This window comes from Neophocaena asiaeorientalis, unplaced genomic scaffold (genome assembly GCF_003031525.2).
Source record: "Neophocaena asiaeorientalis asiaeorientalis breed wild unplaced genomic scaffold, Neophocaena_asiaeorientalis_V1.1 scaffold242, whole genome shotgun sequence".
Taxonomy (NCBI): Eukaryota; Metazoa; Chordata; class Mammalia; order Artiodactyla; family Phocoenidae; genus Neophocaena; species Neophocaena asiaeorientalis.
In genome coordinates this window covers 4,221,274-4,237,891 of record NW_020172451.1, presented here as the reverse complement: position 1 = coordinate 4,237,891, position 16,618 = coordinate 4,221,274, and the positions used below count along the sequence as shown (strand labels likewise).

Here is a 16,618-nt window from a genome sequence, read left to right as displayed (position 1 = left end):
AGACTGCCTTGACACCAGGCATTCTGGATTCAAGATGCCAGCTGATCATGCTAGTTGTCTAGAAAAACCAACCCCTGCCCAGCCCCTAGTGATCTTGGATCTGTGGAAAGTTAAAGCCCTTTCCACCTGGGAACCACTAGTCCTGTGGGAAACCAAGTATGAGTACAGATTTTTTCATCTCTTTCCACCCTGATACGTTATTTCTTCTGTCAGTGTTTTTCTATTCAAAAGACAAGAGAGATTCAATCAACACTTACCGACATCTACCAAGTACATGGGACTGACAATAGGACACTATTACGAATCCTGCCTTTAAAAAACTTCCAGCCTAATAGAGCTATACCATTAACTGCACTTTTCCTCCAATCTGATAAAAGCCCTTAGACAGAAACAGATTAAGAACAATGGGTGATTAGGTGAGGAAGAAACTATTTTTCAGGTTTTTTTTTTGGTGGGGTGGGGAGAAAAGGCAGACCAGGGAAGACTTTGTGGTGTGGTAACTATTGAATTGAACATGTAACGATGAGTAGGTTTTCCCAAAATTAGCACGCACAGAGGCAAAAATGTGCAATGAGAAATCAGCGTATAATTTTATAATGTGATTCAAATTATACCAGTGTTTTAAAAGTAATTACTGATATGTTATACATTTTTCTCCTTCCACAAAATGTCCTCTCTTTTACTCATATGATTATCAATATATAAGTATATTATCATATACTACCCTTCATATTTGTTTGTATTTTCATCTGCCAACTCACAAAGAGACTACAATGAGAGGCATACAGTGTAGGATTAAGAAGGTTCATTCTGGAGACAAAGTGTTTAGAATCAAATCCCAGTTCCTCCACTTACTAGTTCAGTCAAGTTAACTATCTCGTGCCTTGATTCCTTCATTTTTAAAATTCATTAACCCAACAAATACTTATTATCTGCTCTAGATCAGGAACTATTCTAGGTGCTTGAGATGTACCAGCGAACAAAACAAACATCCCTGCTCTTGTGCAGCTTACATTCTAGAGAGGGACAGTAGACAAACAATATGCAAATTAAACAGTATGTTAGGAGATAAACACTGGGAAAAACAGAGCTAGGGTAAGGGGAGCAGAAGTGCACTGGGGACGACAATTTTAAATAGGGTAGTCAGGGTAGTAGGCCTCATTGAGAAGGCAACATTTGAGCAAAGACTTACAGGACATGAGAGTGTTAAAAATTAAGAAACGTAGGGAAAGCATGTTCCAAGCAGAGGAATAGCCAGTGCAAAGGCCCTAAGGCAGAAACATGTCTGATACGTTCCAGGAGGCCATTACAGCTAGACCACAGAGAACAAGAGCGAGAACAGAAAAACAGGAGATTTGAGAGGTAAATTGGGGTGGAAGGGGCAAGCAGATCATGTAAGTCTATGTAGGGCACTCAAGGACTTTGACTTAAACTTTATGTGCAAGGGGAAGTCACTAGAGGACTTCAAAAAGAGCAAGTTTCATGATCTGATTTAGATATTAAAAGCATCACTTTGGCTGCTGTGCTGAGACTATTATGAAGGAGACACAAGAGAGAAAGCTTTCAGGCTACTACACTGATCTAAACAAAAAACAAAAAGATGGTGGCTTGGACCATGGTGGTAGCAATAGAAATGGAGAGAAGTGGTAAGATTTTTGGTATACTTTGAAGGTGGAGCCAACACAATTTCCTAAAAGAGTAAAAGATGGACTCCAAGATTTTTGACCTCATCAACCAGTAAGACTGATTTGTCATCACCAGAGACTGGAAAGACTATGTTTGGGGTGCATCTGGGTGTGAGCAGAAGTTCAGTTTGGAACTTAAGTTTAAGATATCTATTCAATACCCAGAATGAAGATGATGAGGAAGCAGCTGGATATATGAGGTTGTGAGCTAGAAATACAAACTTGGGAGTCATCAACAGATGGTATTTAAAGCTATAAGAATACAGAGGGTATGGCCAAGGTGGAGGAGTAGGAAAACCCTGAATTCACCTCCTTCCATGAGCATACCAAAATTACAACTACTTATAGAGTAACTATGAGAAAAACCTGAAGACTATCAGAAAAGATTTGCCACAAAAAAAGATATAAAGAAGGAACCACGAGACAGGTGAGCAGGGCAGAGACATGGTACAGTCAGGACCAATACCCCCGGGTTGGGGACTCATTAACAGAAGAAATATGACGATCATAGAGGTTCTCCCCAAAGAGCAAGGGGTCAGAGCCCCACATCAGGCTCCCCAGCCCGGGGGTTCTGCACCAGGAAGGTGAGCCCCCAGAACGTCTGGCTTTGAAAATGAGCAGGGTTTACATACCAGAGAGCCAGAGGACTGTGGGAAACAGAGACTCTACTCTTAAAGGGTGCATGCAAAATCTCATATGCTCTAGGTCCCCGCACAGAGGCACTAGTTTGAAAGCAGCCTGGGTCAGGTCCACTTGCTGATCTTGGAGAACCTCCTGGAGAGGCAGGAGGCACCTGGGATCCCTCCTGGGGCACAGATGCTGGTGGCAGCCATCTGGGGGAGCTCATTCTATTGCGATGACACCAGTGCCGGCAAGCACTGTTTTGGAACCCTCCCTCTGGCCTAAAACTGCCCACCAGCAGGCCTGCACTGGTCATGTGGGGTCCACGCCCCACCCACCAGTGGTCAGCAGCAGCCCTGGGCCCTCCCAAGCTGTGCAGCCAGCCATGCAGGACCTGGCCTCACCTATCAGTGGGCCAGTAGCAGCTCTGCGCCCTTTAGGCCGCACAGCCAACCACATGGAAGCCTATCTCACCCTCCAGCAGCCGCAACCACTGCACAAAGTAGGGCCTTGCAGCCAACAGGGCCAGGGGCCTACCCCACCTACAGCATGCCCAAGTAGTTACCTCCCTGCCAACAGAAGGGTGCATGCAGCCCACACAGGGGGCACCAGTGGGGAGTGTGCTGCTGGGCCCCATAGGACATCTCTTACATAAGGCTACTTCTCTAAGATTAGGAAGCAAAAACAACCTACCTAAAACATAGAAATACACACAGAGAATTAGGTAAAATGAGAGGACAGGGGAGTATGCTCCAAATAAAGGATTAAGACAAAACCTCAGGGGACTTCCCTGGTGGCGCAATGGTTAAGACTCTACGCTCCCAATGCAGGGGGCCTGGGTTCGATTCCTGGTCAGGAAACTAGATCCCACACGCATGCCGCAACTAAGAGTTCACATGCCATAACTAAGGAGCCTGCCTGCCGCAACTAAGGAGTCTGCCTGCTGCAACAAAGGAGCCCATGTGCCGCAACTAAGGAGCTCACATGCCGCAACTAAGGAGCTGGTGAGCTGCAACTAAGGAGCCCTCAAGACAACTAAGGAGCCCATGTGCTACAACTAAGGAGCCCACATGCTGCAACTAAGGAGACTGCAAGCAGCAACTAAGACCCAGCACAACCAAATAAATAAATAAAATTTTTTTTTTATAGAAAGACAAAACCTCAGAAAAAGAACTAAAGGAAATAAAGAGGAGCAATCCACCCCATAAAGATGCTCCAAGGTAATGATCATCAAGATGCTCACCAAAATAGGCAGAAGGATGGGCAAACACAATGAGAATTTCAACAAAGAGTTAGCAAATATAACAAAGAACCAAACAGATTAAGAATACAATAATTGAGATAAAAAGTTCACTAGGGGACTTCCCTAGTGGTGCAGTGGTTAAAAATCCGCCTGCCAATGCAGGGGCCACAGATTTGATCCCTGGTCCGGGAAGATCCCAAATGCTGCAGAGCAACGAAGGCCATGCGCCACAACTACTGAAGCCCACGTGCCCTAGAGCCCATGTGCTGCAACTACTGAGCCCGTGTGCTGTAACTACTGAAGCCCATGTGACTAGAGAAGCCACTGCAATGAGAAGCCCACACACTGCAATGAAGGGCAGCCCCTGCTCACTGCAACTAGAGAAAGCCCATGTGCAGTAATGAAGACCCAATGCAGACAAAAATAAATTAAAAAAAAAAAGTTCACTAGAAGGAATCAACAGAAGATTAGATAATACAGAGGAATAGATCAGCAATCTGGAAACTGCCCAAGCAGAACAGAAAAAAGAATTTTAAAAAATGAGCATAGTTTAACAGACCCCTGGGACAATATCAAGTATACTAACATTAGCATTACAGGGGTCCCAGAAGGAGAAGAGAGAGAAAAAGGGGCAGAGAACTTATTTGATGAAATAATAGCTTAAAACTTCCCTGACCTGGGGAAACAAACAAACATCCAGGTCCAGGAAGCACAGAGAGTCCTAAATAAGATGAACCCAAAGAGATCCATACCACGACACTTTATAATTAAAATGGCAAAAATTAAAGATAAAGAGAGATTCTTAAAAGCAGCAAAAGAAAAGCAACTAGTTATGTATAAGGAAACTCCCATAAGACTATGAGCTGACTTTCCAGCAGAAACTTTGCAGACCAGATGGGAGTAGCACAATATACTCTAAGTGATGAAAGGGAAAAACCTACAACCAAAACTCTACCAGGCAAGGCTATCATGCAAATTTGAAAGAGTGAGAATGAGTTTTACAGACAAGCAAAAGCTAAGAGCTCAGCACCACTGAACTGGCTTTATAAGAAATGTTAAAGGGACTTTTCAAAATGGAAAAGAAAAGGATACAACTAGAAATCTGAAAATTATGGAAAGAAAAATCTCACTGGTAAAGGCAAACCTACAGTAAAGGTAGTAGATAAACCACTTATAAAGCTAGTAGGAAGGTTAAAAGACAAAAGTAGTAAAATCATCTGTAACCACAATAAGTAGTTAAAGGATATACAAAACAAAAAGATGTAAAATATGATGTCAAAAGCATTAAACTTGGGACTTCCCTGGTGGTGCAGCGGTTAAGAATCTGCCTGCTAAGGCAGGGGACACAGGTTCGAGCCCTAGTCTGGGAAGATCCCACATGCCACAGAGCAACTAAGCCTGTGCGCCACAACTACTGAGCCTGTGCTCTACAGTCCATGAGCCACAACTACTAAAGCCCATGTGCCTAGAGCCTGTGTTCTGCAACAAGAGAAGCCACCGCAGTCAGAAGCCTGTACACAGCAATGAAGAGCAGCCCTCACTCACCGCAACTAGAGAAAGCCCACACGCAGCAACGAAGACCTGACGCAGCCATAAATAAATAAATAAATATATTTATTTAAAAACAAAAAAAACATTAAACTTGGGCTTCCCTGGTGGCGCAGTGGTTGAGAGTCCGCCCGCCGATGTAGGAGACACGGGTTCGTGCCCTGGTCTGGGAAGATCCCACATGCCGCGGAGCGGCTGGGCCCGTGAGCCATGGTCGCTGAGACTGCACGTCTGGAGCCTGTGCTCCGCAACGGGAGAGGCCACAACAGTGAGAGGCCCGCATACCGCAAAAAAAAAAAAAATTAAACTTAAAGAGGGAGTAAAAATATATGAGGTTGTTAGAATGCAATGGAACTTAAGATATCAAAATAATCATATGTATATATGAATCATATATATTACATGTTACATATGACATAACATGTTCATATATTATATATGAACCTCATGGTAACCACAAACCAAAAGCCTATGACAGATACACACAAAAAAAAGAGGAAAGGAATTCAAATATAACACTAAAAATAGTCATGAAATCACAAGGGAAGAGGACAAAAGATGAAAGGAATAAAAGATAATTACAAAGTGACCCAAAGACAATGAACAAAATGGCAATGAGTACATACCTATCAGTAATTACTTTAAATGTAAATGGACTAAATGCTCCAATCAAAAGACATGAAGTTACTGAATGAATTTTTAAAAAATGTATATGCTGCCTACAGGAGACTCACTTCAGATCTAGAGACACACGCAGACTGAAAGTGAGGGGATGGAATAAGGTACTCCATGCAAATGGAAACAAAAAGAAAGCTGAGGTGGCAATATTTATATCAGACAAAACAGTCTAAAACAAAGATGGGCATTATTATATAATGATAAAGGGATCAAACCAACAAGAAGATATAACAATTTTAAGTATATACGTGCCCAACATAGGAGCACCTAAATACATAAAGCAAATATTAACAGAGACATAAAGGGAGAAATTGACAGATACACAAAAACAGGAGGAGACTTCAACACTCCAGTTACATCAATGGACAATTCATCCAGACAGAAAATCAGTAAGGAAACACTGGCCTTAAACAGCACATTAGATCAGATGAAATTAATAGATATATATATGACATTTCATGCCCAAACAGCAAAATAAACATTCTTTTCAAGTGCACTTAGAACGTTCCCCAGGATAGATTGGATGCTAGGCCACAAAGCAAGTCGCAATACATTTAAGAAAACTAAAATCATATCAAGAATCTTTTCTAACCACAACAGAGACTAGAAATCAACTACAAGTTAAAAACTGCCCAAAACACAAATATGTGGAGACTAAACAATTACTACTAAACAACCAATGGATTGATGAAGAAATCAAAGAAGAAATTAGCAAAAACACCAAGACAAATGAAAATACAATGATCCAAAATCTATGGAATGCAGCAAAAGCAGTTCTAAGAGGGAAGTTTATAGTGACCTAAACTGAGGTAGCAGCTTTGAATGGGAGAAGATGTTTGCAATCAATATATATGATAAGGGGTTAACAACCAAAACATAGAAAGAACTCAAACAACTCTACATAAAAAAAAAGACCTGGACTTCCCTGGTGGCGTAGTGGTTAAGAATCTGCCTGCCAATGCAGGGGACACAGGTTCGCTCCCTGGTCTGGGAAGATCCCACGTGCTGTGGAGCAACTAAACCCATGTGCCACAACTACTGAGCCTGCACTCTAGAGCCCACGAGCCACAACTACTGAGCCCACATGCCACAACTACTGAAGCCCGCACCCCTAGAGCCCGTGCTCTGCAACGAGAAGCCACTGCAGTGAGAAGCCCATGCACCGCGATGAAGAGTAGCCTCTGCTCGCTGCAACTAGAGAAAGCCTGCACGCAGCAAAGACCCAATGCAGCCAAAAATAAATAAAATAAAATAAGTTTATAAAAAAAGAAAGACCTAATTAAAAAATGGGCAGGGTACCTGAATAGACATTTTTCCAAGGAAGACATATAGACAGACAGCAGGCACATGAAAAGATGCTCAACATCACTAGTCAGCAGGAAATGCAAGTCAAAACCACAATGAGATATCACCTCACCCCTGTCAGAATGGCTATTACAAAGAAAACAATAACAAGTGCTGGCGAGGATGTGGAGAAAAGTGAACTCTCTTACTGCTGGTGGGAATGTAAATTGGTGCAGCCACTATGGAAAACCTTATGGAGATTTCTCACAAAATTAAAAATTGAACTACCTTATGATCCAGCAATACCACTCCTGAATACTTATGCAAAGAAAACAAACACAATAATTAAAAAAGATATATGCACTCCCATGTTCACTGTAGTATTTTTTTTACAATAGCCAAGATATGGAAGCAACCTAAGTGTCCATCAATAGATGAATGGATAAAGATGTGGTATATTATATATACAGTGGAATGTTACTCAGCCATAAAAAATGACATACCTATCCTCATTGTTCAAATTAAGAAATCAAAGTTCAGAGAAGTGAAATGCTTTATTTATACCAGCACAGGTCAGTGACAGGACAAGAATGGATGGAAGCCAGGTCTGCAGAACACTGTAATGCTGTCTTGATAGTTACCTCTCGTGTAGACTATTAAGTTCCTCTTGGGCTATGTCCTTAATGTTTCCAAATGACTTTCCACCTACATTATGATACTTGTTTTTTTCCTTTATCAACCCTCCTCCTAACCTCACTGGACTAACCTACATGTAAGAATAGACAATATCATCTGCCCACTCCTATCATTATACAGGTGCACATAAAATGCTTACTGACTATATGAATGAAGACACTGTCTGTTTATATCTTAGACCATGAAAGAGCACCTAAATGATACAATACTAAGCAGTCTAACAGGTAATCCAGAAAATTTAATTAATTCCTTATGTCTGATGTAAATCCATTTATATACTGAAAAACCAATATAAAAAAGGGAATAAAATTTCATGAAAAATAATTCTAAGTCATTACTGCCCAAACCAAGGTACCTGAGCTTCCCCATGCCTCCTCTTTTCAAATGCCAGTCTTTCTTCATCAGCCTTTTGTTCCCACTGCAGCTTTTCCAATTGTTGGGTCATTATAGCCACTTTCTTTCTTACTTGTTCCTTAAGTTCTTTGTATTGATCCAGCTGTATAAAGAGCATTTAAACATTGCTAACTCACTTAAAGAAGCATGAGAGGAAATTCTTTATATGCTATCCTTCACTAGCTGATAATTAAACTTATCAAAATTATGTTTTATATAAATTAGACCATAATTAGCCATTTTCTCTAAGATAGCATGAACATAAAATGAACGTCTTCTTATTTAAAACTGTTTAGATAGATCAATAAGGTATTCAAAACCAACTCTATAAGGTCTCTGTAAGAAATTCTTAAAAGAGAAAGAGCATTAAAACTCATTAAAATTCCTAAAAAAGTTCAGAGAAAATTGTGTATTTTTCTATTTATACAGTCACAATTATTTTAGTATATATATTGTGATATAAGGTTATTATAAAATTAATGAAAGAGATAAATGACAAATTTAGTTGAGGGAATATTTGAAAACTCAATTATAAATTTTTGGATATCTACTATTGACTTATAATTAAATCTTATGTACTAAATGAATATTAATTAATCACTTAACATTTTAAATAATCTTAAGGAATCAATTTCCCTTTTGTCAATTAAGTGATCATGTTTCTTCACAGCCATATATTATCTGACTTTTAAGTTTTTACAATATTCATGAGGAAAAAAATGATTACCTTAAAAACATAAGAATATAATTTAATTACCTTTTATTACAAAATGATACCATGTAACCTTGTTGAAGTATTTCCTATGACTTTAATTAACTCATAAATGTTATAATGTCATCTAATTTTATGAAGGAAAAATAGCCTACTGTAAAGATTAAATTTAGATTCTACAATAGGCTGAAAAATTTAAATCCTCATTAATTTAAATTCTGAGGAAAATCTCCTAAAATATCAGAAAGAGAGGTCATCCTTTAATTTTTTTCTAATTAAAAGGAAAAGCTGAAACAATAGAAACAAATGATTTCCCATATGTCAACTTTTTCACCTGACTGGCTTCTAGTTCAATGTCTCGCCCTTTACGTAAAATTTCTTCCTCAATCTGCTTTTCAAAACTTCTCCATGCACCATCTAAATCAACCAGCTCTGTCTCTAAGGCCTTTATGTCATCTTCCTGTTTAGAACATTGTTTTTCACTGTCCTTTATTGATTTCTTAGCCACATCTAACTTCTTGAGGTGGTGAGAAGTGTTTTCTTTAGCTTTAATGTATTGAGGCCTCTTCTGATTTAAAAGTGCTTCAAGAGATCTAAAAAGAAAAATAAAGTTTGCTTTAAAGGAAATTTAATTTTATAGTATATAAAGGGAAGAAGTTCTTTTGATCAAATCATACATTTAAAAAGAAACGGTAAAAATTGACTTTCAGAGACTATAAGCAGATCAGTGGTTACCAGATGGCAGGGGAGAACCAAATAGGTGAAGCATAGGGGAATTATCTTAATACATTTATTTAGTTACTTATTTACTTATTTTTTGGCTACGTTGGGTCTTCACTGCTGTGCTTGGGCTTTCTCTAGTTGCGCGAGTGGAGGCCACTCTGTTGCAGTGTGCAGGCTTCTTTCTAATCGCGGTGGCTTCTCTTTGTTGTAGAGCATAGGCTCTAGGCACGCAGGCTCCAGCAGTTGTGGCTCGCGGGCTCTAGAGCACAGGCTCAGTAGTTGTGGCTCACAGGCTTAGTTGCTCCGCAGCATGTGGGATCTTCCTGGATCAGGGCTCGAACCTGTGTCCCCTGCGTTGGCAGGCGATTCTTAACCACTGCGCCACCAGGGAAGTCCCAGGGGAATTTTTTAAGAGTGATAAACTACTCTGTATGATACTGTAGTGGTGGACATATGACATCATGCATTTGTGAAAACTTACAGAAATTTACAGCACCAGGAGTGAATCTTAATGTATCAAATTAAAAAAAAAATCATTTAGGAGGCCGAGGGATCCTAGACAGAATGTAGAATGTGACAAAAGGATCTAACTGTATTACAAATGTATGAAACAACCTCATTGAAGAGGGTGGGGGGAAATGTGCTAACCGAAGTAACTCTGGAAATGAGTAGAGGCCATAAAACTAAAAGCAAAAGGGATTGTACATAAGCCTTGTACTCTAGTTGATAAAGTTGCTTCCCACAAGGATATGGGTTAATAATTCTTATATTGCCATACACGATTACTGGAATTGAACAATTAAGCAAATGGATGGGAGACTGTGGAACCCAGATTTCTTACTGTTGGAATAGGAGGTTACAGATAAGCAAGAAAAGGTCAACATCAATAACGATATGGGACTTCCCTGGTGGTCCAGTGGTTAAGACTCTGCACTCCCAATGCAGGGGCATGCGTTTGATCCCTGATCGGGGAACTAAGATCCTATACGCCGCGTGGTGCAGCCAAAACAAACAAACAAACAAAAATAATAATGATGTCATGCTGATACTATGATATCTTAGATAGATGATATGTCATATAACATATATGATATATATTTTTTAAGTTTTGGTATAGCCACTTTATTTATTTATTGTCCACATCATGCAGCTTGTGGGATTTTAGTTCCCCGACCAGGGATCGAACGGGGTCCTCAGCAGTGAGAGTGCAGTCGTAACCACTGGACCACCAGGGAATTCCTCATATATGATATTTGACATCCCTGATATAATGTGATGATAATGGCATTTTACCTCTGTGGTCTTCTTCCCCCAAACCCATAAACGCTAATTATGAGAAAACTAACAGACAAATCCTAATTGAGATACTAAAAATATAAGATGTTATAAGTGAGAGAAATTGAGTGTGGGGAATATGGGAACTCTCTGTACTATCTTTAGAATTTTTTCTGTATATCTAAAAGTATTTCAAAGTAAAAAAGTTTATTTAAAAGATCAACTTTCAAAGTGTCACTTATATTTTTTCTATCAATCTACATAAAATCCAACTGTTAATAACTATTTTGAAAACTCACTTTAATTCTTTTTCTGTTTGTTGCAGTTGTCTGCTTAACATTCCATGTTCCTTCTTCTTGGCTTTAACGATGTTTTCATGACTAGAAAGAGACTCTTTTGCGACACTAAAATCCTTATTCACACGCTCTAACTCACTGTTTAGAAAAGAAATTTTTTTCTCATTGTGATACAGTTGGAAAAGCTGCAGTTGTATCTTGTTTATTTTCAGTTCTTCAAGGAGACTCTGGTAACGTTCTGCCTATAAAACAATACAATTCAACAACAGTTAAAAGGGAGTATATTTTACATTGACCTTTCATAAACTCAACTAGAGTGCCAACAAATGATCGCTAATGAATTTTTATTTTCATCATTAACAAATGTTATTCTTGCCAAAAGTACCATTATTTGGAGAAGACTTCTGCATATGCTTCTACAATAAACCAGTAAAGGACTTTATTTATTTTCTAAAATTTCTTTCTTTATTTTTGGCTGAGTTGGGTCTTTGTTGTGGTGCATGGGCTCCTCATCTCGGTGGCTTCTCTTGTTGTGGAGCACAGGTTCTAGGCATGCGGGCTTCAGTAGTTGAGGCTCACGGGCTCTAGAGCTCAGGCTCAGAAGTTGTGGTGCATGGGCTTAGTTGCTCCGTGGCATGTGGGATCTTCCCGGACCAGGACACGAACCTGTGTCCCCTGAACTGGCAGGCGGATTCTTAACTGCTGCGCCACCAGGGAAGCCCAGTAAAGGATTTTATATTCATGCACTCAGTGGTATGGTGGTAAGAACCATGAAGGGCCACCCACTAACCGAGTCCTGTCCCATTTTTGTCTTGACCTCAGAGTTTGGCAAGCATGTCTGACATCAGCTTCCTCATTTGTAAACTGAAGGAAGTTATATGACTTTTAAGGTCCCCAGAGACTTTAAATTCAATGATTCCAGGTAAAATTCCTTCTATAGGATGTAATTTTTTCTAGGAATAGAACTAATAGGACTATTTTAAAGTTCTAAATTATATGTGAGATGGAAGAATTTCTTTAGTATTTGTGCTATTAATAAAGAAATAAAGTGCTGCCTTAAGAGGAAAGCTCTTAATCAATGAAATATTCCAAGTACTGGGTAAACGGCCATCTGCCAGGATGTTGTAAAAAATAACTGGGAAGGTGGACTACTGTAACTGTCCTTATAATTTTTAAAGGTCTTCAATTCTACACTGCTGTAAGTCGTTTGAGTATATTATGCATACTATAGTTTGACTTTCACTTAACACCACCCCTTTCTACCGACAAAACCAAGGACATACACATACATACAAAAATGTGAAGAAAACAGAGAAACGTCACTAATAAGGAACACATCCACTTTTCATTTATTTCTTCAAATATTTATTAATTGCCTATTGTGTGCCAAACCCTCTTCTATGTACTGGAAATATAGTAGAAAACAAGATCGAAACAGTCTCTGCTCTTGTAAGTTTATAATCTAGTTATTTTAATGGGCAGGGAGGGAAGAAGAGGAGTCAGAGATGAAATAAGCAAACAAATAATACACAAGATAATTTCATACAGCAAAATATGCTACAAAATAGGGACTTCCCTGGTGGTCCAGTGGGTAAGACTCCATGCTCCCAATGCAGGGGGCTCAGGTTCGATCTCTGGTCGGGGAACTAGATTCCGCATGCATGCCGCAACTAAGAAGTCCACGTGCCACAGCTTAAAAAAAAAAAAGATCCTGCATGCCGCAACTAAGACTCGGCGCAGCCAAAATAAATAAATAATAAATCTTAAAAAAAAAATGCTACAAAAGAAACAAAATAGAGTAATGCAATAGTACCAGGGAAGGGATGCTAATTTAGATTGGGGGCGTGGACAGCAAATGCCTGCCTGAGTACATGGCTTTTTTATGAAAACTTGAATAAGAGTAACAGCCATGTAAAAATCAGGTGTACAACTATCTAGGGAGAGGAAATAGCAAAAGCTCCAGGATAGAAGGGAGCATGGTGTTTCCAATAAATAATAAAGGTCAGTGTGGTAGGAGAGTAGAGGAAGTTAAAGCTTCAGAGGTGAACAAGGGGCAGATCAGCAGGCTGGAAAGGGAGACTAGATTCTCAGTGCAATAGGAAGCACTGCTCTCGAAGAGGTTTTATGCAAGACAAAGACAGAATCTGATTTGTATTTGAAAAGGCAAACAGTTATCAACAATATACAAGGCACTACATTAGACATTGTGAAGGGCACCAAGAACTACCACAGAGGGACTTTCCTGGTGGCGCAGTGGTTGGGAATCCGCCTGCTAATGCAGGGGACACGGGTTTGAGCCCTGGTCCAGGAAGCCCCCACATGCCGCGGAGCAACTAAGCCCACGAGCCACAACTATTGAAGCCTGTGCACCTTGAGCCCTTGCCCCGCAGCAAGAGAAGCCTGCGCACTGCAATGCAGAGTAGCCCCCGCTTGCCACAACTAGAGAAAGCCTGCACGCAGCAACGAAGACCCAACGCAGCCAAAAAATTAATTAATTAAAAAAAAAAAAAGAAAGAACTACCACAGAATGGCATTCGCAAAGTGTGGCTATGGCCTCCTAGAGTTTTACAGTTTCACTCTTTCACGGAACCCCTGAGGTCAAAACTAGTTTCATAATACTACTCAGATTTTATTTGCCTTTTTCACTGTGTTGACATCTGCACTGATGCTGTAAAAGCCAATTGAGGGTAAAGCTGCTAGGTCTTAACACAAATAAGATTTAATACAGAAGCAGATATGAGAATTCATCTGTCTTCTATTAAGCTAGATATTAAGGAGATTATAAAAAGGTAAAACAATACCACTCTTCTAATTATTTGGTTTTAGAAAACTCAGTTATTTTTCATAAAAATATGTTACTTATGTTAATATGAAATGAGTTTATTATTATTTTTACACTAATCATTAAAATATATTTTTTAAATGTCTCAGTTTTAATTTTAAATACAATACATATAAGTAGACACAACCCACATGAACAGAAACTCTTTGGGGTCCTCAATAATTTTTAAAGTATAAGAGGACAAGATCCAAAAGTTTGAGAACCTCTGCAATGTAAGATATAAATCCCTCAAGTTTAATTTTAGTTGGGAAAATCAGACATCTTTGCAGTGCAGGTTGTCCTGCCTATTTGGGAGAAAAAAACCCGAACAGTGGAAAATACATCAAAAAGTTTATCTTTGAAGAATAATGGGCTTTATTTGTCTTATGTTATTAAAAGAATCTCTTTAGTAACCCCACACCAATACTTACAATTCTAACACAAAGTTTTTGTATCCAACACTTAATTGGTTACATCATGACACCTTACCTCTTCCTTCTCTAATTTTGCATATTTACGCTCTGCAGCTACATTTTTTTTCTTATTAAAATGAAACTGTACATCTTCTTCGGCTTTCTGTAACTTTCTTTTCTTTTCCTCATATTCTCCTATAAGCTCTCCTGAAGTGCTGATTTCCTCAAAAAACTGCGTTCTTTCTTTGGGTTTTTTCAGTGAAATTGACTCCACAGTTCCCTTTTAAAAATAGTTAAGCACACCAACATATAAAATATAATGATATATTTTCAAAATCATGAATAAAATAAAATACTACAAGCTATTTACCTGAAAAACTAGACAGTTCCGTGCTTTGACTATTATGCCTATCTTTTCTAACTCTGTGATATAAGCAGAACGACTCACAGGACTATCATTAAAACAATATTCTGAGCATCCCCCTAAAATAAAAGAATAAAGGCTGTTATAGGAAGTATAAATACCAGACATATATCAACAACTACTGAAAGCTTAATAAATTTTTTTTCTTACTGAAATAGCCAGTTATGCAATAATATACATGTTAATAAATGCATTTAATCAGTCAACAAATATTTAGTGTCTACTACATGCCAAGGAGTGCTCTACAGTGGTGAACATAACAGATGTCTGACCTCAAGGAGCTGATATCCTAATAATGGAGACAGACAAAAATGAGATATGTAAGTAAAATGACTATCATGCGAGGAAGTGTTAAGTGCTAAGGAGTAAAGTAGAGGTAGGAAGGGGGTGTGGTAGTCTCTGTGTAGGAGAAAGAGGCATTGCAATTTTCAATAGGGTGGTGGAATGGTCTGAATGTTTGTGTCCCCACTAAATTCATATGATGAAATCCTAACCCCAAAGGTGATGGTGTTAGAAGGTGAGGTCTTTGGGAGGTGATTAGGTCATGACAGAGGAGCCCTCATGAATGGTATTAGTGTGCTTATAAAAAGATCCTACAAGGCTCCCTAGTCCCATCCACATGTGAGGATACAATGAAAAGTCTGCACAGAAGAGAGCCTTCATCCAACCATGCTGGCACCCTAAGCTTGTATATTTAGTCCCCAGAACTGTGAGAAATAACTTTCTATAGTTTATAAGCTAAGAAGTCTGTGGTATCTTATTATAATAGCCCAAATGGACTAAGACAGATGAGCTGGGAAGAAGAACAAAGCTGGAGGCATCACACTTCCTGATCTGAAGTTACATTACAAAGCCACAGTAATCAAAGCAGTGTGGTATTGTCATAAAAGCATACAGAACAATGGAATAGAATAGAGAGTCCAGAAAGAAATCTAAGCATCTATAGTTAACTGATCTTCAACAAAGGTGCCAAGAACACACAATGGGGAAGACAGTCTCTTCAATAAATAGTGTTGGGAAAACTGGATATCCACATGCAGAAGAATAAAATTGGACCCTTATACAAAATGGACACCATACACAAAAATTAACTCAAAATGGATTAAAGACTTAAATGTAATACCTGAAACTATGAAACTACTAAAAGAAAACATAGGGGAAAAGCTTCCTGACATTGCTCTGGGCAACCATTTTTTTGGATATGATACCAAAAGCACAAGCAACAAAAGCAAAAATAGACAGGTGGAATTGTATCAAACTGAAAAGCTTCTACACAGCAAGGGAATCAATCAACAGAGTGCAAAAGGTAACCTACAGAATGGGAGAAAATATTTTGGAACCACATATCTGACAGGGGTTAATATCCAAAATGAATAAGGAATTCATATAACTCAACAGCAAAAAACCAAATAACCCAATTTAAAAACGGGCAAAGAACCTGAATAGATATTTCTCAAAAGCTGACATACAGATGGCAAACAGGTATGTTAAAGGGTGCTCAACAGTAGGAATCACCAGCAAAATGCAAATCAAAACCAAAATGAGATATCACCTCAGGCCTATTAGAATCAAAAAGACAAAAGACAAGTGTTGGTAGGATGTGAAGAAAAGGAAACCCTTGAATATTGTTGGTGGGAATATAAATTGGTACAGTCACTATGGAAAACAGTATGAAGATTCCTAAAAGAATTAAAAATAGAACTACCTTATGAGCCAGCAATCCCACTTCTGAGCATATATACAAAAAAAATGAAATCTGTACCTTGAAGAGTTATTTGCACTCCTATGTTCATTGCAACATTATTC

At 38.9% G+C, this 16,618-nt stretch overlaps 1 protein-coding gene across 2 annotated transcripts in view; it reads right to left on the bottom strand.

Moving 5' to 3' along the window:
* The window catches only part of SMC1B (structural maintenance of chromosomes 1B), an 81,177-nt gene that overhangs the window by 49,523 nt on the left and 15,036 nt on the right, over positions 1-16,618 (bottom strand). For both annotated transcript variants that reach the window (XM_024737532.1, XM_024737533.1), the window contains exons 3-7: positions 14,759-14,871; positions 14,465-14,668; positions 11,158-11,396; positions 9,195-9,453; positions 8,111-8,251 (exon numbers count right to left, since the gene is read on the bottom strand). In XM_024737532.1, the coding sequence (XP_024593300.1) occupies positions 8,111-8,251; positions 9,195-9,453; positions 11,158-11,396; positions 14,465-14,668; positions 14,759-14,871 (956 nt within the window). The remainder of the gene's footprint in view (positions 1-8,110; positions 8,252-9,194; positions 9,454-11,157; positions 11,397-14,464; positions 14,669-14,758; positions 14,872-16,618) is intronic.